At 41.8% G+C, this 24,160-nt stretch overlaps 1 protein-coding gene across 5 annotated transcripts in view; it reads right to left on the bottom strand.

The window, feature by feature from the left end:
* Positions 1 to 20,245, bottom strand: part of GRM8 (glutamate metabotropic receptor 8) — a 316,036-nt gene extending 295,791 nt beyond the window's left edge. The window contains exons 1-3 of one of the 5 annotated variants that reach the window (XM_021555217.3): positions 19,963 to 20,245; positions 19,433 to 19,691; positions 11,870 to 12,721 (exon numbers count right to left, since the gene is read on the bottom strand). In XM_021555217.3, coding sequence (XP_021410892.1) covers positions 11,870 to 12,379 — 510 coding nt within the window. In that variant the 5' untranslated portion in view covers positions 12,380 to 12,721; positions 19,433 to 19,691; positions 19,963 to 20,245. Of the gene's footprint in view, positions 1 to 11,869; positions 12,722 to 17,870; positions 18,069 to 18,145; positions 19,013 to 19,432; positions 19,916 to 19,962 lie in introns of those variants that run through there. The other 4 variants (XM_021555218.3, XM_021555222.3, XM_021555220.3 and 1 more) reach the window with 4 other exon arrangements.
* Between the last annotated feature and the right edge of the window lie 3,915 nt (positions 20,246 to 24,160).

The raw sequence follows: 24,160 nt of genomic DNA, 5'->3' as shown, positions 1-24,160 counted from the left end.
GAAAAGTCACAGGGTGAGAGTTCATTGCATACAGCATGCCCAGGCAGCCCTGTTTCTGCCGAGTTCTCACCCTCTCTGTCCAGAACTCATAATTTTACCATAAAGCAGTCTTGTCTGTGTCTGTGGGAACTGGAGTTGAGCTATGCCATCTCTTAAGTTTTATTTGATTTCCTTCTCTGAATCCAAAAGAATTTGCCCAAGGACCTCATTTAAGTCATGAGTAAACAGTGGTGTAAGAGGGGCACCAGCACTTAATGAATTGTACCCAAGACTGACATTTCAAGCCTATCACTTTTATTTTACATTCTAAAATCTCCAAAATAGAAAGAAAACAAACAAATAAAAAAAGACTTAAAAAAAAAACCTAACTTAAAAAAAGAAGCCCACAGGTTTCACTAAAACATGATCATTTTGGTGCAGAATAAAATGAATGTTTATTTTCAGTTCAGCTTTATTTGCAGAGTCTTGCTCACAATACTGTATTCATGCTTTGGGTAAAAACAACTGAAAAGGAGGCAATTTAAAATTAGGAATCACCTTTTCTAAAAGATGTGGAATCTCCTGTTAGCTCCTGGTAAATAGATGATGCAGTTATTCACCACAGAGCTGCCAGAACTTGCCTATTCTTAGGGATTTTGACTCAATTTAGAGAGAAACAAACAAACTTGTAATGAAATCATCATGGAAAATGGAGGGAAAAGAAGGGTTCCTGAGACACCAAGATACATACCGGCATAATGTTCAGCTAGAAAGTCTTTTACAAAACTGTTTTATTGTTTCTCTTCTCAAACATTTAAAAACACAAGAAGTCGTCTCAGCTTAGTAGAATGTACATTTGCACACACACCTATCTTAATTTTCTTTAATCCCACACTACTTCCTTTCATGCTTTGTCATAAAAATTACAGACATTATTTTTTTCCCTATCACCCTAATATAGGTTGCAGATATGAATTTTAACAGTTTTAGTATTATTGGGCAATAATCCAAATACCTTTTCCTGACTCTGGAGCTCTGTTTCTTTGACTGTCATGGTTTCCTAAGGGGGATGTACAGCCTCTGATTACAGGTCAGGCAGGCTTCACCACTTGCTCCTGAGACTGATGACTTGCATATTTAAATCATACTGCAAGTTGGATAATCTCCTTTCATAGCAAAACCCAGGGGAGAGGACTATGTAAGAGGATACAAGGAATCCCTGGTTAAGGACCAGCTATCTGAAGTACTTATATGCCCCCACCCCTTACTCTTATATCTGATTATCAAGGAGTCTTTATATTCACAAAGCCCTTCAGCCAGAGAAGTGCTCTATCCAGGGAAGCAGGCAGTGAGCCCCACATCAGCCCTCCAGAGCCCCGGGACACTCAGCTCCACAGCCTTCATCCCTCGGGCTGAGGATTCGCTGCTCTCTGACTTGCCCAAGGTCAGAGAAAAACTGTACTGAAGCAAGACAAAGGACGTAAGGCTTCAGCGAGCACTACCACACAGCAAGGGAAGTCTGTCACACTCACACAAAGCTTTGCAGCTTGCCATTGAGCCAAGTGATTATGTGATCCATACCAAAAATACCTTGCATTATCTTCAGCTTTTTACATCTTTACTCTCATTCTTTCCTGCAGGCCACAATAATTATTCGGTGTGCATGCAAACACACAATAAAATAGGTATAACTAGAATGGTGAACCTTCATTCCCAAAGCACAAGTTCTTTGCTATTCAGCCCAAAAATAGAAATAAGAAGAGGGGAAAAAACCCATAAGCTTTGAAACTTGGCAGGAATGTCAGGAAATCATACCTTGAGTCACAGGGCACTCTCAGCATCTGTTCCAACTGCAAGCTTTTCATGCTCCCATATACAGCACAGCTATCTTCCTGTCTTATTCCAGTCACTAAAACTAGCATTAGAAATATTTTTTTTTTCTTTGCACTCTCTAGTATCCTACACATCCGGTTTCCAAAAAGCTAGTTAGTACTGGAGATGTGAACTAGCTCACAGATTATGAGTTTTTGTTGTTCAGATGATATTTGGCAAAACAGTTCCCAGTGGGTTGAAACAACAGCTCTGAGGGCACTTAGGATTTGCAAGTGGAAGTGTTTGCAACATGCACAAAAGAAATGCTGGTTAATAAGACAAATGCTTACATTTAAAACTTTCTAAGGGCATCATCAAATCCTATCCAACAAAGAAGACACAAACGCGTTATTTTTCTCTCATGTTTCATGCTTTTTAATAGCTTTTACTTTCATTACAAACACTTCAGTTCAGCCTGAACTGAGCACAAAGAGAATCAGCCCTTTAATCCTCAGGACAATACATGTTTTCTTCACACTTTGGAAAGCAAATATAGCAGCTGGTAACTTTTAAATCCTGTGCTTTGTTGTGCAAAAGATGGCAAGCAGAACCATCAAATTTAGGAGTGGAAAACACCAGCTACTTTACCTAGATTATTTTCCTACTGGTATAAAAATGTAGATTTTTATACTTCTATCCAACCTAATTTTCAGAAAGCTAGGAAGTAAGAAATTTGGAACTTTTCTCATCACACACAACTGGATTAAACTTTAGACAACATATAAGACAACATCTTGGCAATATTTTTTTTCAATAATCAGCCCATAATTTAATTCCCGAAATAATATCCTAGCTCTAGCTAGGATATGTATGTATGTGCTCTACTAACTCCTCTTTATGAGTGGAATTTGGACTTTTAGGCTTGTAGTTTATCCATATTTTAAAATTATTATTTGGAGAGGCATGTCTGTGGAGATGAAATTGCCAGCTTCCCCAAGATCATTATTGCACCACATTAAAAAAAGAAAAATCTCTTTTAATTGAACATATTCTTATCTATTTTCAGACTGCTACCAATAGTGCATCAACATGATCACAGCTAAAAATTACATAAAGCAATTGAGGACCCATGTTCACTTTTTCTATGTGCCTGCTGGACAAACCCTATTCAAATACAAAGCCTACTAACAGTGTTGACACAATATTTTAATGGGCATAGGACATTATTTGCCTCTGGATAAATCCAGTTTAAGAGTGGTATAATTCACTGGCTCCCCTGGAATTCATTGTTCTCTCAGGGATTCTTCCTCACATAAGGAATAATCCTCACTTCCTCACTAAAAGTCACACAAAAATCAGATTCTGTTTCCCTTTTGAGTAAACAGAACTCAACAAGTAGGTCCTAACCAGTCAGCTGTAGAAAAACTTAGCTATGTACACCACTTGTCTGCATCTCATGAACACAGAAGAAGCCAGAAATTTTAATCCTAAAACAAGTCATGCCCCTGCAGCAAGACTTCTACAGTCTTGGGATTCCAAGGCCTTTGCACTTTCTATTCAGTGTATGATATCAGCCCTGACAGCCTATTTGTCTCTTTCTGTGGTTTTGGTTTGGTCCCAGACATCATAGCAGTGAGCACAGTCTGAATTCCCCAGGTTTTTTTATGCTTCTCCTAATGATATATTTGTTCCTGTCTCAGATTGCCAAGATATATTCTCTTCTTCCACAGCCCTGTCTTGAAAGGTTGTTTGGACTATGTGGTTCACAGACAATGAATTTATAGTAATATAATAACATAGCAAACGTTCTTTACAAAAGCACACATGTATATGCTATCTATTCTCTCCTTTCTGTTATTAGCCAATAGTGCTAATATAGTGCTGAATTTCACATACTCCACTTTATTTAATAGTCCATTTACATATGATCCTAATAGGCAGGTCAGTCTGGAGACCTCCTGCAACCACACCTACATTCATACCACACACACTCTAGACTGGTAGGTTGTCTAGATGGCAGCTCTCAAGGAAGTCAGCTCTTCTAAGACACTTTCTGTGTTTCAGCACTACTCATAAAACCAAAGCATACACAGGGTACCCAGAGAAGAAAGCAGAATGGCAAGAAAACCAGCCCTTTCTTCAGTTCATTTCCTGGGCTTTGCTTCCAAAGTGTCAGTCCTAGAAAACCATTGTAGGATCGATAGCTGCTCCAATGAATTGCCTAAGTAAAACTGTGGTCATAAGTTTTCACTAAGATCTTAATATTTCATGGCACTTTGCAAGCAAAAGACAAAGAAATTTTATCTGAATAACTATTACTTTAGGGAATCAGTGATCCTGTAATGCATGGAGTTCCTTAACAAAATTGTGCCCTGCCTGGGAGACAACTGCAGTGGCATTTTAAATGTAACAGAGCAACTCTCAAAGTAAAAATCTTATGGAAATTGTTAGGCACTTTTCATAGAATGATACCCAAAATGGGCTATCATACTTTTGCTACTTTCCAATTTCTAGAAGAGCTATGTACAAAATGCACTAGTGAAGAACAAGTAGAGATTCTGCCTCTACAAATACCATTGCTACACAACTAAACGCTGGAGGCACCTTTAGTGAAAAAATCTTAAGCCAATACTCAAAAGATTAATTATTCCAGCTAAGAGAAATCACTTTTGCCTGTGTCCTACAGTCTCAAGCTGTAAAAGAAATACAACAGGAAGAGAGATCTCACAATACCATGGAATATCTCAGCATTGCAATCAGAAGTAGTTTACTTCCGAGAAGAGTTAGGGCCCAGTATCTATCTGAAGTGCAAGACCAGAAATCCTACAGGGAGGTGGAAAAAGATAGAGACCCTTGTTCCTTTAGAATACAATCTTTCAACAAGCATTTCCCTTTTTTCCTCTTATTCCCATAGCCAGATCCCTCTCATAAGTTTCCTAATTTACAGCTCTTCCTCCTGCTGACACACTCATCCTCACAACCTGCAGAAACCAAGACTCAGAGTCTTGTTTATTCAGTACGTCTGAAAAAAATTTTCTTTGAAGACTATGGAATTAAATAGCCACTTGAAAAATACTAGCAACAGCAGTCAAAATGTAGCTCTTCTTAATTAACCTAGAGAAAGAAATAAACGTGTTGGAAAAGAAAGAGAAAAGGAGATGAGTAAAGCTCTTTCCAAAGGAAAGTGAAGAATTATTAAGAAACTGGCACCACTAGAACCTTCCAGTGAGAAGAGGTTCTATCTGGTGCAAGTACAAGCATGTATCAACCCATAATCTTTCTGTAAACAAGAAAGATGCATCCACATTCATAGACCTGATCCAGTCCCTTTCTGAAAGAATTTTGTTTGTTCTATTGAGGACACAGACAGCCAAGGGCCAACAGCCTCCTAATTTAAGGCCTCACTTAAATGCTTAATTGTCCTGTCAGAGAGATAGGGGACATGGTATCTTGCTGCGAGTACATATAGATTCCAGCCCAGAGGAGTGTTTTGCTCTTGGCTATTAAATTCATTCCTGTGGAATTTGTGTCTTCCAGTAAGACTTTTGTTCTGATGACTACTTTTCTCTGATTTTTTTCTCTAGGAAGCACAAGGATATACATTGAAGCACTCTAAACCAGTTTCATCCTAAAAGCACAATATGCTTTAGGGAAAATAATGAGAATGGAAATAAGCAAACACACAAAATCTACTATTTGGCTGTAACACAATAGTGCCTGGTTTCTGTGACGGTCAGAATGCAGAGCTATTCATATTGCCCAACTGCTACTGTACTGAAACAATTAAACACCAGGGGGGAAAGGTTGTCTTAATTTGGTTCTCATTGCAGCTAATAAACATTACTGTAGTCAAGCACTGAAAAAGCATAAATGATCCTTGCAGTGTCTTGGCTTCTCTTCAGTGTGACGTATCAGCAGAGCTCTGTCCTGAGAGATCAGCAGCAATGTCTGCGCTGGTAAATCACATTATTTCAGAGCACATCTCTCAGAAACAGCTCAGCTGCCTCCACTGTCAGACTGTCAGGACAGTCCATAACTCGGCCATGACCTGTGCCAGCCAAGTCTCCCAATTTTCTGACAGACTTCAGAAGTCACCATGGGTCAGGAATCATTCCCTCCTGGTAGTTTGCATGCAGACCCATGATTTGGGGAGTAAAGGAGTATGTGATATGGCCATGGATTGTCTGTGTCAGCCATGAAAGGGTGAAATCATTTTCTCTGCATATGCAGTTTCCATCATGTGAGAGAAACATGTGTAGATATATATATAGATATATATTCCCTGCCCTCAGGGAAGTAGACAGAAAATCAGATTGTTGGGCTTTAACAGCTACACTCTCTTTGTAAGGTGCTCATGTATTGTACTTATGGAATGACGCAAAACCCTCAACATCTTAGACAGTTTCAACATGCCTACAAAAGCAGGGGAGACATCTCAAACATTTAACTAATGTTAATCAAGCTTCTGATTGTTCCAGTGAAAACAATTTGCTTAAACACAAGCAAATAAAAATTACAAAAGAGAAGAACAAAAAGGTCAGAAGATGCTTCTCAAGCCTCGCAGCAAAACCAATGACAAGCAAATGAAAATAACACAGAAAAGCAGATTACCCTTTTGCTCTAACCATAGGTTATAGTTCCATCTAGGAATGTGAGAAATCAAAATTCTTAAACTTTTAGAGTATTTAAGAAACTAATAAACTGCAAAATAATGAATGAATGCATCTAGTTGGTTCTGTACTCTTTTGCCTCAAGCAGCTTAGCACAAATAAAATTTGATGCTAATCAGTTCTAGCAGTTTTCACAGAATCTGAAAACCTATTATTTCCTCTGTCTGCAACTAAAAAATTTGGCAACTGTTTCATTATTGATGCTAGCAAATTGCCTCTTGTACCTATAATTTTATCTTGGTGTTGACCCGGTATTTGCCTCTCTTGACCACACACATTTAACCTAGTAATGACAGAAGAATCATGGTTGAGTTAAATGGGGTTTTCTGCATAATCAAGTGTCTACTGCCATGGAAATATAAAGAGAGACGAACAATTATTCTATGCAAAACAAGTTCAATTATGAAAAAGAATACAATTACAATAAAGGTATTTTCCAGCCAATAACAAGACAAGATGGTCAGGCACTAAACAGATATATGCATGTACTAAGCTACAAAAAAGCACTGTAAAATCAAATGGGATGTATTGGTTTTTTTATAGTTAAAAATTATTCAGAAATGTGAATATTATCTAGAACAAAAGTAAAATAAATATGTTCATCTTAAGACCTATTTCAAAATGTTTTAGTCATCTTCTCCCTACATACAACAATTTTTCTTCACACTTCACACAAAATTTTCCACATATGTTTTAACCACCAGGAAAAAAGAATCATCCTATTACACATTTCCAATGGTATGTGGTAGAAAATATTGACACAGTGAACAGAAAATTGATATATTTTAATCAGTGCAGCACATTTTTTTATTAATGAATACCAATATTTTGGGCAGAATTCTTGAGCCTCTTCTTTACTTCTTTAAAGTATACAATACAGCTTTTCCATTACAGAAAGGGCCTGCAGTCACACATGGAACAGACTGACTCCATCTGTGTCTTCCTAGAGCCTTTGAAGTCTGTAATGCTCATGAGGTCCAAATATTTCTGTAGCTATAGAGTCTAGATCAGGATCTGTGTATGCTCCAGGTTACCTCACAAAAATATGTTTGTGGTCTCTGAAATTAGGTGATAAAATGTTACCACATTTTATTTACACTATATTCCTTTCATGAGATGCACTCCATTACCACAATTTAAATTCAATGCCCAGCATTTATGAAGTTCAGTGAGATAAGCCTCTGTACTATGGTAATGCCCTCATTTCTGTTGTCTGCTGCTCTGTGCAGGTCTAGAACACGAGGCAGCAAAAGTGCCAAATGGCAGCCAAACATAAAAAGACCTGCAACTAAGCAAAAAATAGCATCATCCAAGTATAGCCCTGGTAGCTGTGCAAAGATACCAGGCAAAGATATACACTAAACCCAAAATGAGGCAATGCAACAATCAAAGTGGATAAGCAAAATGCTACAGGAACTAATATATTCATTTCTACATTTACTGAAAGATACTATCCCTTGAATTTTGGATGGTTGCCATAAAGTTGAAAGTGTTACTCTGTAATGGCATTTGTACTTGTACTTCTATAGAGGTAAACTTGTATGAAATGCATAAGGCAAATGTGCAGGAAGTGAATATTAGTCCCTTCAGACAGCACCTATTAAAGTGGATTATGGCTTTGCAGCAAAAAGGAAATTTGATCAAAAAGAGGAAATATTTAACCTTAGGAAACTGGTGAAACAGAAGGCAAGACAAGGAAAGGTCAGGCAAGGCAAAGTAAGGCAAGGAAGGAATAAAGCTGTCAATGAATATTTTGCCTTATACGCATGTACATAAATATATACATAAAAGCTTGAGATCACAATTCACAAGCATACTGTCCACCCATCTCAATTTGCATGCAAACCATCATCCCTAGGCTGCTCCTAGTGTGACTCCGGCTAGAAGATGTGTGAAGGTGACAGATGGAGCGTACCAAGGAGTGCAGAAATAGTATGTGGGGTTTAGATGTGAGGACACAAGCATAAACAAACACCTCTCTTTTCCCAGCTGATTTTAACCATTGACATAAGTTATTCAGACGTTAAACAAGTAGAAGATTTGAATACAGGGAACATAACATATGAAGTAAGTTACATAGTCTCTTGTTTCCTTCAGGACAAGTTTGGGGGCCTGGGAAACAACCCAGATGCTCATAAGTATCATACAAATAGATAAAAGTTCCCATCTAGTCATGCCTAAGCACCCTAAAGGAAAACAGAATTTCTGTAAAACAAATATAAGGAAGGATGTAAGAGTAATATTTTGACAGATTGAGTCAATAGAAAAGTTCCCTTTGTGATAGTGAGAGCTGCTTAACTGAGACAGCCAGCTCCTCAATAGATACTACCAGCCTACAGTTCCTTTTCTCTGTTGTCTTTGTGAAGCAGCCCACTCCTGATCTTTCCTGATAAAAACAACTTAAAATTATGGCAAAAACAACCTGATGATAATCAAGGAATAAAAAGTCCACTTTCACAGAATTTTATGTTTCCTGTATGCCTCTGGAAAGTCTAAAACCATCAACAGGTGAAATTTAGTCTGTCCAAATTTGTGCCTTAATGTTTTGGACCTGCTAAGGGTAAGACCAATGGAAAATCACCTGTTAAACACCAAGGCACCTCAAAATTCACAGAACGAAAAAGGAGAGAGAAGAATTCAAGGCAAGCCATTTGATCAGGAGAAAGGCTATAGATAGAGGTCATTTTCTGTGGTGGCCTTCCTCCCCTCTTCTCATGGAAACACTTAGATAAAAGAATACATTTGCTATCAGTTTGTGCTATCCACCAGATCATCAGATAGAACTATTGACCTGTATGTTTTCTGTCATAAAATCAATAAAAGAAAGAAAAAAATTGCAAGAAAAAGAAAAACAGCAGCACAAAAGTTCAAGCTGCTGAGAGTAGCACTTCTTAGACTATCTTTGTGTGTTCACATTGAGAGATATACTTCTCACAATTTCATTACAAATTAAAATTTTGCCAGATAATAATGTTCTCAAAAATATGTAGTCCCGGCATTTAGGAACTTCAGAGCAGGTATTAAAGCAATACTGAACTTCAAATTACAGGTTCAACTTTCTAAATAGTACTGTTAAACAGAAATATGGATGAATAACACTTATCCTGGATAAAACGGAAACAGGCATTTGTATGATGGTGATTGCTGACTTCAATGCAAGAACGGACATTTACCCCAGCTGAGGGTCTCACCTTGACATACCAAGATACAGTAAACACAGTTTCATTCCTGGAGCCTCTATGAGCACAGGCCAAGGTCCAGGTCCTCAGCTACAAAGTTGTGGGGATGCATCAGTTGAGATGTCTTTGGTCTGAATACAACCCAAACTGGATTATACATCTAAATTTTAGAAAATGACCCTTAATTTCCTAATCCTCCTGACTATAACCATTGTGAGTGGTTTCTACAGTGCTCCTAACCCAGAGCCTTATCCAGAAGCCTTTATTCATGAAGAGATTCACTTCTGAGAGAAAAGTGTAAAAACAGACTTCACATGTTGGTCCATCATCAGACATTAAAGGGCATAATTTATCTCTTTTTTTACATTATTAAGAATATTTGTACAGGATCTATATTTAAAACTAAAAGAGATGTCTCCTCCTTTTGCTAGCAGCTGTGTTACATCAATTAAATGGGTAAATAAGATCTTTCCCCAGAGGGGATATCACATGACCCTCTATTGATTAAGACTGCAGTAGAATGTTATTTGCAATCTTATTGCATAATGTAAATCAGGAGGTAGCTGTCAAGGTTTCAGAAGACAAATTGCCACTATCTTAGACAATTCATAGGCCTCTTTCCTTCTTGCTGCTCTTAATTCACAGTTAATGCATGTCTTACCAGGCTTAGTTTCTTAAATCAGTCTATAGAACCCCATTCAACTCAAAACTGGATGCAAGTCGTAGTCTACATGGCCCTGCATTACAATGGGTATTAAACTGACCATTCCATCTATCATTATTTCATAAATATACATTATTTAATAGGACAACACAACTTCAAAAAAGGATGTGAACTGAAAAATAGACACCTCCTGCAACATGCCTGATGATTCCCAGGACAGAAAGTCCTCCCCATCAGGCTCCAGAGGTGCTCTCTATATAGAACATTATTTAAGTTTAGCTCAGTTTTGTTTACTTGATTTTAACAAGTAAAACATATGGTTAGAACTAGTCCGCTACTCTCAAACCTGTGCAGTAACTGCAGCTGAGCGTCAGTTTTGAGACTGGAAGAAACACCTGACCACAACCCAGAAGTCACTTTGCTTCTCCACTGAATTGTAAATCATCATTATTTCCTTTGAGGGAGAACCAAAAGGAAAGACTAAAATCTCCATTCAAATTACTAAAATACACTTTGCTGAGAAACCATCAAAAAAAGTTCAATCTTTCGCTACTACTAAACAATCTCAGTTACAACAATTAGAACACAAGTGCAACACTTTTCAAAATACATAACAGCAGTATTAAACATTACCAGAATCTTCTGTACCATACTCAAAGAAATGGTCTTTAAGTCAGTTTTGGTGATTGTAAAGTTGTATAAAATAAGGCAAGAATGGATGAAAGAACAGTGGGTGGTAGGACAGTAATAGATTTAGACATAAATTATAATTGTTCTGCACATAGAAAAGAGTGCCCAACTTACCATCATCTGCTTGGCATTACAAAGGATTAAAAAATTAAATATCTGCTGCCTGATCATTTCCATCCAAGTCTATTGATTAGAATGTGTTCATCTTCACATCTAATTTAGCAAATTTACAAGTGGCAGGTTGACTTTTCCATTATCTAGAATGTCTGAGCTTTACAAAGTATTTGGAAACAAATGCCACTAGAACCATTGCCTAAAAATAATTTCTCACAGAGTCTAGAAAAAATATCACCTTGCAGAAAATATGGAGGAGGTAAAATTTCAAAAAAATCAAAGATTTTACAGTGCATTTCATTTGCTAGACATGCACATCAGTAGCACTAGATTATTACTGGCATATCTTTATAGGTAAGGAAATTATCTGATCCTCCAAAAAAATATTTATGTTAAAAATCTACTTTTTCATTCTCCTGGAAATTTGGGGAATTAAACCTAACATAGTCTTGATGAGCATAAATGCTTAACATGGAGCAAATTTGAGTAGTCTAAAAGTAAGGATACGAATTCCTAAAGAGATTAAATGTGCACACATTGCTCAGAACTTTAACAGAAGCTCTTGGTTCCTTAAAATAAGGTCTGCAAACACTGTTTTTAGGTATTTTCCTCCCTCTGCTCTGAAAGAGAAAACAAGCCATTTCAGATTTTTGAATGTGAAAAATGTCCTTTCTTTTTTGAAAGTATGACAACACAACCACTTCACTTATTTAATTGTTCTTGAAATTAAAAAAATAAAAAATATAGAAAATATTACTTACCTTAAAGAGTCTTAAAATATTTGCAACCATAATGGACACAGAACTTGCTGCAGCACCTATCACACCTGATATCTTGTCTGGCTTAGTGAAAATAGGTGGGTCACCGTTTGCACACTTCACATCTGATCCATCTTTTTCTATCAATGCTTGCACAAATGTTAGGGACTGCTCCAATGCATAAGTGTCCCTGGAACACGTATCAAGGATACGGACACCTAAGGTGATATTGGCAAGAAGATCAGGGTCTTTATTAATTTGATCAACGGCATACAGCATTGCCTCTAGTCTGTGGATCCCCTTCTCCTTCTTGAGCTCCCCACAAGGCACCCCTCTATCCCCTTTTGCATGAACGGGGAACAGTCCTCCCAAGATGATGTCCCCATCCAGTCGAATGGAGTGGGCATATTCCTGGCCATGAGTCCTTTGCATCAGAGTGAGTATCCAGTAGAATCTGGCTGTTAACAGGAAGAAACAATGGCAGGAAACCAATCGTTTGCCTTCGTATACCATTTTCTCTGAAGACTTTGTTGCTATCCAGTATCCAGGTTTTCTTCTTGCTAGAGGATGAGGCTGACCATTTGAAGCCGCACTTTCTGGAGGCTACCATCAGTGCCCAGTAAGTAATATAGAACCATGCGGTAGGTAGGTAGAAAAAAAAATACCTCAGCAGAAGTACATAAAATGTGTTTTACAAAAGATGTCCACTGATGGAACAGGTTGACCAGCTTTTCTGAGGCTGTTTTTCAGTTGCTGTTAATTGATGGTGAGGAGTAGGGTAGTATGCCTGGTCCTGATGCTAAAAGGAGGTCAGTAGCTTATGTCCTTGTATTTTGCCCTACAGCTGAGGTACTTCTGAAAAAAAAAATAAGAAATAATTTTTAAAAACCATGAGAAATACCATTTACTTCAGCAGTTTTATACCTGTCACACAGTGTATTTACTTTTGAATAGCAGTTACATCACCTAGGTTTTACTTTCAATGTTCTTTAACTGAGCAAATTTTGGCCTTCAGTGAATTTGAACACCTGGCTGCACTGCACTATAAGCCAGAAAATTGATGATGCCAGCAGAGCAGGAGCCGAATCAGGGGAACTAAACTTAGCTGGGTGTTCAGATTGTGAACAGTAATTCATATTTACTTTTGTGTTGCATGGCACCCAGAAACAGACCTGATCCATAACACATTATATTTTCTGTTTTACTGCATTATTCTGTTCAACTTTATTATTCTGCTCCAGCCTACAGAAGTGCAATAACCACTTACACTCTCACTCCTGGAGAGGTCTCATTTATGACAATGGAGTAATCAGGGCGCCTGAATTTAAGTACACCCTTCATCCAATGCAGTACAAGCACGTTCAATTCATTTGGATGTTAGACTGATTATTTCTCCAATGGAATACACTTTGAGGGGAGTCTAACTATATATCTAAATCTCCTTCAAGATAATGTCTAACACTAAATTATTTTTATGAAAAGGTAGCTGATTTCTCAAGTAAAAAGAGCATAACATATTATATTAGGAAAACAGCTATACATCCAACATTCCTTTTCCAACATTTGACTTGAGCTGAGGTTTAACATTAACAAGGTCTCTTTTCTCTATTCTCTGCTTGCATCTGGACCACATTAAATAGGAACAATGTTGTGCCTGCAGTGATATTTAGAGGGATCCCACTGATTTAAACAAGATGAGGATTTCAGCCTACATATCTAAACACCTGACTGACTATTATAAATATCTCCAAATTGCCCACACTTTAATTCTCAAGTGAAGGCATTTATTTATTTTAATTCTTAACAAAATTATACATGCCTGAATAAAATTTTAAACCTCTGAGGAAAGTGAGAAGTAATTTTACCTCATACTGGATAGGTACACTGTGGGCAATTGCATCTGAACCAGTCTCTCAATACATCTGTTACAGGCTATGGAGAGCAGTGGACATCCTAGGGTAAATTTATCTTATCCTTTTTTCTACAAAAGTTTTACTTACTATGAAATTGATCACACTGAACAAGTGCCTATATTGCTGCCTGTACAGAAAATCCAGGCATCAGGCTCATCTGTAAATATCTACTTTTCTTAGTGATCTGACTAGTTATTACTAAAAATATGGTCACACTGGAAGACAACTACAGACAAAACCACAAAAATTTTATATATCGTGTGGTAACAAAACTCAAAATGCACTTTGATAATGCTTTAAATTGATACTCCTTGTCTTACACTAATTTTGTTATATGATTTCCTTCCATGATAATACTAAGCTCACAGAAGTTGAAGTCTTCAAATAATGGCTATTTGAAAACCTGAGAAAAAGATTCACAATGGAAAGTCTTCTACTGAATGTGAAACCATCTCACTGTGATCTTGTATTAGAACCAGTTGAAAATAATACATTTGGTAGGTATGAATACAATCACTGCAATTGAGAACAGCACACAGGACTTTGCATGCCTCTCGACATTTCATTTTGCTTGAATTTGGCTCAGGGTTCAATGCAAAATCTGTGCTGTTTTCTGTGATAATCCCACCATTCTCCCTTGGCTCTTTTTAGGCATGCAGGTTACAAAGCTGCCTGGGCTTCGGCCCTGTGGGCCGAACTCAGAGTCATTCATAAACTGAACAACTTGACTCACACTACAGTGCAATTTGATCCAGGCCCATGGGATATTTCTCATATGGTCCACACTATAGAGAAAAGCTTGAACTACTAACTAGCCACAATTATCTGGTTTTTTTATTGCCATAGTAGACCAAAAAAAAAAAAAAAAACAGTTATGGGTTCAAAATATCAAAGAGTAGACCTAAAATAGGTATGGAGGCAATTTGCTTTATGGTTCCACAATGAACTCAGTAGTCCATGCATGTATATACAAACCAGGCAGGGAGAAATTCACCGAGGCAATAAAAGATATGACTACTCTTATTTAACACTATATGGAGAACAAGAAAGCACCACTGACAAAGGGAAAATATTCCCGAAGGAAAGAAACACTGCTTTTTCCCCTTTCTCAGCCACAGGTTAATTCCTTACAGCCAAAGAATGTCCAGAAATTAAAGCAAGTGTCAATCTTCATGCAACAAATAGTGATGAATTCAGCTATTGCAACCTAAATTCTAACAATAGAGAAGCTACAGTGAGTCCAAGATCGTCAGTCTAATACTTTATCTGGAACTGACTGAAAATCAAATGAATTGGCAATTAGCATTTTTCAACATTATAGCCTTCATAAGCATTAATTGCTTTGCCTCAGATTGCATGGTTTCCTGAAGAAGTATGTTTCTTAGCTGCAAGTGTCCACTGCTTGTCTATAAAACAGAAATAAAATTTTAAAGTGTTCTTTTTAAAAATTTAAGGCCCTTTAGTTTTTTTTTAATGTTACCTAAGAAATAAAAGCTTCTATTATACTGCCTAATTTATTCATGGCACACTGCTTTTTATATATTGATTAACATTACCTTTTACAGAACATTTCAAGTCTGTGTAGCTAAGCAGAAAGCATATGATCTAAATTAATTCCATTTTTATCAATGAATTTTAGTGAAAAAGCACAGGCCTCTGGGCTATAAAGCCTGAATGAACTTTTCTCATGTACAGAGATTTCATTTGAAGTAAAATGCTGTCCTTTTCCAAATGACCATAAAAGTTTGAATTAATGCAAATATATACTTGATTTACCAGGTTCCCCACTGTAGTAGCTGGTGTGTTCAGAGAAGAAATTCATATATTTCCCCTGCACAGCCCAAGAGTAAGTGCACCACAAAGCGTCTCTTCCAGTCACCTTGTAATACATGCTTCTCTTGGGTTTATTTAATTAAAAATATCTGGCATTATCAGAACATATTGCTATTTTTAAAGTCAGTATTTCAGCACAAACCTCCACTTGTTCTGCTAGAATATATATTTATTTTTAAACCTAAGGAGGCGGAGTACTGCAAGACAGAGGAGATAGAAACTTCTGCATGTAGTGTCTGGTTCTGAAATTACTTCCTTCATAAAATCATTCAGCTTTATCAGATATTCGGTACTTAAGGTTGTGTATTTTTGTACCACACTGCCAGAACCAGTGCATCAGAATGAACCCAGACCAGTCATTACTCCAACCACAAACTCATTGCACTAAACGACAGGCTTATTATGGAACCTCTCTATGTTAATGAAAAGGTCTAAATAATGGGTTGAGTGACAGATAAATACTTAAATAAATATAGGAAATATTTCTATTTTGTTAATGAGGTTCTTGAAAGAGCATCTTCAGCTGGCACTGAAGTTTTTTGCTGAAAACATGTAGAAAGATTCAATATGTTCATCAGGAATACAGTTTTTAAAAAAAATCTCACAATTACAAATAGCAGCATGAGCAAGGAGTACTCTCTGTAGCATAGGCAGGATGGACATTTTACAGCTGACATTGTTAGACAGACATACATGAACCCTTTATTGAGGGACAAAATAAGCTACCAAGTGAGGGGAAAAAATACCTCAGAAAAAATGTTTTAAATTTTGTGTGAGCCAAAAAAACTAATCTGTTATTGTATTTAAAGCATGGTTGGAACTGCACCAAGATAAAATAAAGCAAATATTATGTGAATTAGGATACAAGAAGTTCTAGAGTGAAAACCCATTCACAAAACATCAGATTGTCCAGTCAATACAAAACTGATCTGGTTTTACTGAATGAAAATAAAACACTGGCAAATTCCATTAATAAGTTCTGAGGAGCAAAAAAACCCCAAATTTTATTGTTATGATGTTTTACTACTGACACCTCTGAACTATGAAAGAATTCTCTTGTAAACATTCATTTCAGTGTTCACAAAAGTTGCTTCTTTCCCCTGTACAGCATTCCACAGCAAGCAAATAGCTGAATTTCCACATAGAACAGGTAAAGAGTTGCCACCTGCACACAGTAGCCCAACACATATAGAAGATTAATGGGTTTTTGCTGACAACAAAAGGGAATTTGGAAAACCTTTGGCCTTGACATCGCAACTCCTAACTTGAAAGAGAATTCTTCACTGATGTAAGTAGTCTTATCTACCTCGGCTCTTCTGTAATGGTTTGCTGTGCCCCTGCCACAGAGGTAACCTTTACACAATAATCAGGACTTCAAGGCGAATCACTCTCAGTATCTCGTTTACAGGAACTATTTCTTCCCTGTGCAGTCTGATGTCTACCTTCAGCCTAATCAGCCCCTTTTCAAATACCCCAGAGCACCTGCCTTCACTTCCTACCCTGCAAATATCCATTTACCAAACAAGATACCCTGTGAAAATCCAGCACAGGTCCTTCTGCTGGGGTAAGACTAAGAGGAGCCTACAATTTTTTAAAAGAGAAACTACATTGAGTATTTTCCTCTGCCCTTGCTTGGACTTAATGAACCCCATCAGAATTAAAACCTTCAGAAAAAGGGCTCACCTCTGGTCCAGGAAATTATGATCAAGAATTTCCCAAGCACCCTAGGAGAGCTTTCTCTGTTGTTTCTGCTTTCATTTGACCCTCTTCCCACTAGACTCCCGCTCCCCAGTCCACACAGCTGTGTTCAGAGCAGGTACGGCTGGTGCAGTCCGGTGCTCTGCAAGAACGGCTTTGCCCCCAGAAATACAGCCGCACGCCGAAATCGTCCCGGGGCACCCGGCAGTAAAGTCCCCCACTGTGTCCACTCCCGACCCCGGCGACGGGCCCAAGCGAGCGGGCGAGTCCCCCGGGCGAGTTCCCCGGGCGAGCATCGCTCCGCATCCCGTTCTCCACATCCCACTCTCCGTATCCGGCGCAGGGCGCGCCCGTGCGTTCCGCACGGCGCTCCGAGCAGCGCTCCGCGATCCGCACCCGCGCGCTCCGCACAGCGCAGCGCAGCCAACGACGCGGACCCTGCACCGCACCCCGCGCAGCCCGCACCCCGCGCAGCACTCCGCGCTGCCGCTCTCTGCCCCTCCGCCCCTCTCCGCCTGCCGCCGGCGCACAGCGGCGGGAGCCAGCAGCCGGCCACGCACCGGCTTTCCGCGCGGCTCCTCCGTGCTTCCCCGGCTCTCCGCGTGCTCGGCACCTTTCCCGGCCCCAGGAAGAGCTACCGCAGCCAGGCCGGCCCCGCCCAGCGGAGGGGCCCGGGGAGCGCCCCCGGGCTGGGCGAGCCGGCTCTCCCCGAGCAACTCCGCGACCATCGCCCATCACCGCTGCGCTTCTCCCTTGAAGGGAGCCCCCTATTGTTCTCCACTTTACTTAGCCGAGCGATTTATTATTTTTTGTCTCTTCCCAGGCTCATCCGTACCCCAGCTAGCTTGTGCTGTGGAGGGATTCCGGCACAGCCCGGTTGCGGCTCTCCTCGCAGCCTCGCTCCTTCCAGCGAGCGGCCGTAGGACGGGTTTGAGCTGCCTCCCGCCGCGGCGTTGCAGCCGAGGCGGCCCGTGGGCGGGGGACGGAGGGAACATACGGAATTCCCGGCTGGAGCCAAGGCTCCGCCGGTCCCCTCCGAGCCCTGGTCCTCGGCCGAGAGTGCTGCACCTCCGTCAGCGGTGATGCAAAAACAAGCGTCTCCTTTTCTTTCCAGCCGCCAGTGATTCCTTCCTCTCCTTGCATCAACTAGTCAGCTTTAATGAGCTTCTGTTCCCACCTCGATGCAAACCTAAGTCTCTTTTAATGAATCCCTGGTCCCAGAGGTCTGAAGCTTGCAAACTCCAAAATGCCAACGTCGGATTTCCATGCACTTTGGGTCACTGATTGATTTTTACTACTTGTGTTGTACGTTTTTGTGTTTGTTTTTCTTATTTCTCTGGTTTCTGTTGCTGTTGGTTGGCTTGTTTGGTTTGGGGTTTTTAACCGTGTCGTACGTTCACCTGCCAACACTTTGCATTCCTGCAATCAGCACATGCCAGCGCTGGGGACGCTGCTCCACGCCGAGGACAGTTAAGCCCTTGCCTCGTGCCGGTACAGCCTCTCGCCTTCTCCCTCGGCGGAAGAAGCCCCCGGAGCTCGGCGGGGATCCTCCTGCCCCTTCCCTCCCCAGGGACGCGGGGGTGTCCCCGGCGGAGTCAAGGAAGCTGAGGCCACCCAGCAAGGCATGGGCGGGCGGCCGGCACCTCGCCCCGACCCTGGCCCCGGAGAACTTGGCGGCGGCGGGCAGGGCTGGCCCGTGCCCCCGGAGCGGCGGAAGCCCCCTCTTTCCTCCTGGCCAGCCAAACGTGAACAAGGTGGCGGGGAGCGCGGGGGAACCCCTGTACCCCCCTCCCCCTGGGGGTGGGAGAGGACCCGGCTAACACAGCCGGGGGGACACCTCACTGCTCGGGAGCTCCGAGATTCTCCCTTTTTGTTCGCTGCTGTGACGGCACCGTGTCCGGGATCTCTTTCGTTAGATCTGATTGGGGGAGGATATCGGCAATAAAAATGATAAATAATTAACGAAAAAAAAAAAAAAAAAAGCTCCCGGCGCCACGAAACAGGCGGAGAGGATTGCCCGGGATTCCCCAGCCCAAAAATCTTAACAGGCAAAACGCGCATTTGCCTTCTCATCTCTGCTTAAAATAAGAACTAAAGACGACACACACAGATACACAAATACCTTGATCGAAAAGAGTTGCATATCCATGTTACAGTTGAGGTCCCTGGAATTATACTCGGTGTCGATCGGGAATGGCATGAGGTAATTTCTGTACAAGCCTCGTCTCAGACAGTTTCCCTCAGCAGCGTCAGCTTAATATGCGAGAGCTCAGCCTGGGACAGGTATCCAGGAAAGCGGTTTCAGTCGTGCTGTTTAATACTCGCGAACAGCCAAGCCGAACCTGCTTCACTGACTCCTTCCTCACTTCTCCTCCCCACCCCTAAAAAAAACAACAACAAAAAAAATCCACAAGGTAACTTTTTGGGGTCAGTGGCTCAGCGCCCGTGACGATACCAACCCTCCTCTGCCTTGCCGCTCAGTCGCAGAGCAGACACACGCACCGGCCCGGCCGAGCCGTTCACAGCCAAGCAAGAAAACACGCCAGCCCCCGCCCCCGGCCAGCCCCCGCGCCGCCGGAGCGGGCCGCGCCAGGAGCCCAGGCTCGGAGCCCCCGGCGTCGGCGGGAGCGGCACGACGCTGCCCGCGCTTACCGCGACTCTGGCGGGACGGGCACGGCACGGAACCGCGGGGCACGGCCCGGAATGGCTCAGCGCGGCGGGGCGCGGTAGAGCACGGCTCGGCACAGCGGGGCGGGCGCGTAGCCACACTTGTAGCTGTTCTTGGTGCTGAAGGAGGCGACGCTCCGCGGCCGGACAGGGCAGGGCACGGCCCGGCACGGCACGGCACGGCGCGGCTCCACGTGAATCCCCAGCTGGTCGCGGGCTGCGGCTCCGGGCCCGCCCGCCGCCGTCGGCACCGCCCTCCCCGGCACAGCCGCTCCGCCCGGGGCGCGGTGCCGGCGAACGCCGCGGGATTCCCGAGCCGAGGAAGCCGGTAAAGGCTGAGGCTGTGAGGAGCGGGAGCGAGGGGGACAAAGAGGGGGTCACCGGCGCGGGCCGGCTCTGTTTGATGCGGTCTCCCCCAGCGTGCGGAGCTTCCATCCCCATCCCGCCTTCCGCGGGCGGCGGAGTCGCGTCCCCCGCCACAGGATCGATGACACGGGATAAGATTCCCGACGCTCTTTGTCCCGTCCCCGGGTTTGGCTCGCAGCTCGGATCCCGGGTGGCGGAGTTCCCCTTTATCTCCCGACACCAGGCAGGTTTCGGCAGCGCCGAGCCAGGGCCATCCCGGAGGCTGAGGGACACAGCCGGGAGCGCTCGCCGGAAGGCTCTGGAAGTTTGCTGCGCTCCTAAAGGCTCTGCCCACCACACGAGCATTGCACAGGGATGCCCCGGGCCCGGAGCGCCCGGGCCGGCCCCGCGGAGCCGCGGGAGCGCAGCCCCGGCGGGGCCGCGGCGCCCGCCCGGGAGCGCCGCTCAGCCTCGGTGAGAAGGTTCCACCTCCAGGGCGCTGCCCGCAACTGCACCCGCGGCGCCGGCCGCGCTCCGCTCGGCGCAGGACGGGCTCCGAACCCCAGGAAAGGATGGCCGGCTCGCCAGGCCCCTGACATCAGCCAGATCTTTTCCGTCTCCCCATTTCACGCTAGTCTGAACTACTTTCCTTAAAAGGAACAACATTTTTCTTTGCTTCGCTCAGGGCTGTCTCACTTACTTAGAACATCATTGCTGGAAGGAGGAATTCCAAGAATGCTTAAATATGTCCAACCAGTGCTTCCCCGATCATCTTTGTTGTGTGTTACTGCTTGTGTTTAAGTTAAAGGTCTGCCCCATTAACAAACCACGGGACTCAGACGACGCTCGATGAGTTGTTCAAGCCTGTAACTTCTCTTATGGAAAAGTTCTTTTACAATTGCAAAATGGCACTGGGAATACTGCCAGGTCTTAGGCAGGATATATTATCTCATGTTTGCATTTGTTTTTTTCTCAGAATCTTCCATGACAGAAGATGGAGGAGATGTGGTTTCAATGATCTATCTCAGAAATCAGGAATATAGTCATATGAGTGACTCAATGTCTTGATGTTCAGCCTTGAGCAAAATTCTATTCCAGATATCCTCCTTTACTCCCATCAGGAAAATCAGCCATGCATCATCACTGTTGGATAGACCAATTTCTAACTGCATTTATACTTTGCCTCTCAAGCAGCTTAACAGAAAGTTCAGCAAAGCAAAACCAAGTGATATCCTGAGGGCACATGTGGTGCCTGAACTCTTGTGTGAATCTTGCAGCTGGAGAAACAGGCTGAGGTCAAAAGATTAGGATACAGAAACCTCCAATGTACTTCCAGCTTGGCCACCAACCTGAATGTAACATGGTGCCTCCCCCTGTTTCTTCTAGCCACATCTTTTCTCCAGCACCATTTTGAGGACATGAAGGGTGTATCTTTTACATATATTTGCAATGACTTTTTGGTGGGAATATGATAAATAAATGCACAACTGAAGTTTGCTGTGTTTTAACTAAATGCAAACAGAGAACATTTACTGGGGGGGGGGGGGAGGCAGGGAAGATAATAAGAAGCTTCACATGGCCATTCCGTGAGGATAGGTGACACAGGTGAGAGGCAAAACACATCTATGATTCTCTTAGCAGGATTCTGATTCAAACCCAACAGTAGCTAATGTCAGTTTGTACAGAGGGCTAATGTCAGGGCTGGTGACAGCTACTACCTACACAAGTAACTTGGAAGGCAAAAAATCCAGTTCTGGGGACCAAGGTGTCATAAAGGAGATCTTAAATTATGGGGTTTTTTTATTTGTGAACTCCTGACCGTTACAGGCAGCATCTGACACCTAACAAGACTGGCAGGACCATGCTAAAATGGATCATAGAGGCACAGCCTGAGAGGCTGCAGGTTTAACCCCTGCCTGCAATAAATGCTTACTGTAAACATCTCTTTATAGCCAAGCAAAACCAAATGCATCAGTCAATCTCTGTGCCTCTTTTACACAGAAGGTGATGAACCTCTGTGCATCGAAGCAGTGATTTCGACAAAGTAACTCGTGCTCCAATGGCTCTCTTCCATAACTGCAATCACCAGTACAGTTTTCAATGACATTCAAATGGACCTGATTTTTTTTTTTTTCATTTGAAATGGTGTGAAGTTCTGACATTCTGAGTTCTGGATGAGGTTTTTGTTGCTACTTAGGTGAGAAATGTAACTTTCTGAGTTATTCAAAGATGGGAATTGAGCCCACAAAGGCAATAAAACCTCTTGAATAATCATTGTTCAGCAAGAGCCTGCTGCTTAATAGCTATTAAAGAATACAGAACCACAAAGTCACTGACTTCCACTAAGTGGTAGTGGATACTACTGGGTTCTGAGTTACAAGGTGCTACAGAAAAAGTGTGTTTGAATTTTTCAAGAAACATTATTGTTAAAGAAATGAACTTAAAACTTGGGTGTTTTGTGTGCACTTCTTTAAGAATAATGTTTTTTATTAATTTTATTATGTGGAGAAAAAAGAAAAGGTGGAGAAAAGGCATTGCACATCAGTAACTATGACAGAAAGCATTATACGAAGGCCAAAGAAATTGTGCAACTATCTGTTAATAGAATATACCTTCAGAAGGCCCAACTGTGGCTTGTTTCAAATAAGTGTTTCAGCAATGAACAGGAGATGTAAAAGCTTAAACTTTAAAAAGAAAGGTAGCCATCATGTAGGAAATGCAGCCTGGTTTCCAGGCAAGATATTTTCAGAATGTTTCTAATTTCCAAATCTGTCTAACAAACTCCAATATGCTAGAAGATTTTAGCAGCTGGAAACACAGCACATGAACATAACTTGGTAAATGGGTTTTTGAAACCTTTGAAATGGCAGGGACACTAAGTCCCACCAGAGCCAAACTAATGAAGCAGAGTACAGCAGGTCTGGTGGCAGCAACCAAAGTCAGCACATCCCAGAGATTGCTAGACAAGTCACAAGGCTAAGGCAAGTCTGAGGTCAACCCAGGAAGTCAACCTGGGAGATCAGGATCTTCATTAGAGTGGTACATGGCAATGCACAAGCATGGCTGAAACAGCTCCAGGAAGGGCAAAGAAGGAATATCAGAGCTTTAAAAAGCTCTGGGGAGCCCAAAGGAGATTTCTTAGAGGTTTCTCACAAAGCTCTCCTCAGCAGCCTGACCCAGGGTCACCATAGCCTTGTGTCTGAGTTGCCTCGACCAGTGGCTGCCAAAGCCATGGGAGCAGAGTAGGGCTCTTGGCCCCCATTTATATACTGGTCAAAATCTTGTGTCATATTCTCTTACATCTCCTTTTTTTTGCACAGAACTAGAGGATAACAGTGACACATCTCTCCCAAACATGTCAAAAATTTGACAGATTTTCTTAAAGCACAGTATAAGAATTTGCCTCTCAATATGATTGAAATGTGAAGGAGACAGATCTGGAAGTCAAAAATAGTGGACACATACTACATTTAAGTGAAGGATACAGTATATTTATGAATCAAATACAGTATTTCCAAAATAGAAGTGGATGATGAGCCTGCAAAATACTCTCCCACACCAGCCAGAACACTGAAGTCAGCAGAGAGGTTTGTGAAACAGAACATTTGCTAAAGAGAAAAGACTTAATGCTAAGTTAGTTAATTACAACACCCCCAAAGGGAGTTATCCATTCTTACACCATTATAATGGGGACAGTCTCTACTAGCATGTCCTCTAGTATAATGACTATATGGTTTTATACTGATAAAGTGTCTATAGAGGTACTACGTTCAGGTGCTTCTAAACCCCTAGTCTTTCATTTTGTCCTTCAGTAAAGAAAAAATGGAATCATGTTTAA

The sequence above is a fragment of the Lonchura striata genome, chromosome 5 (assembly GCF_046129695.1).
Source record: "Lonchura striata isolate bLonStr1 chromosome 5, bLonStr1.mat, whole genome shotgun sequence".
Classification (NCBI taxonomy): domain Eukaryota; kingdom Metazoa; phylum Chordata; class Aves; order Passeriformes; family Estrildidae; genus Lonchura; species Lonchura striata.
This window is presented reverse-complemented; position numbering and strand designations above follow the sequence as displayed.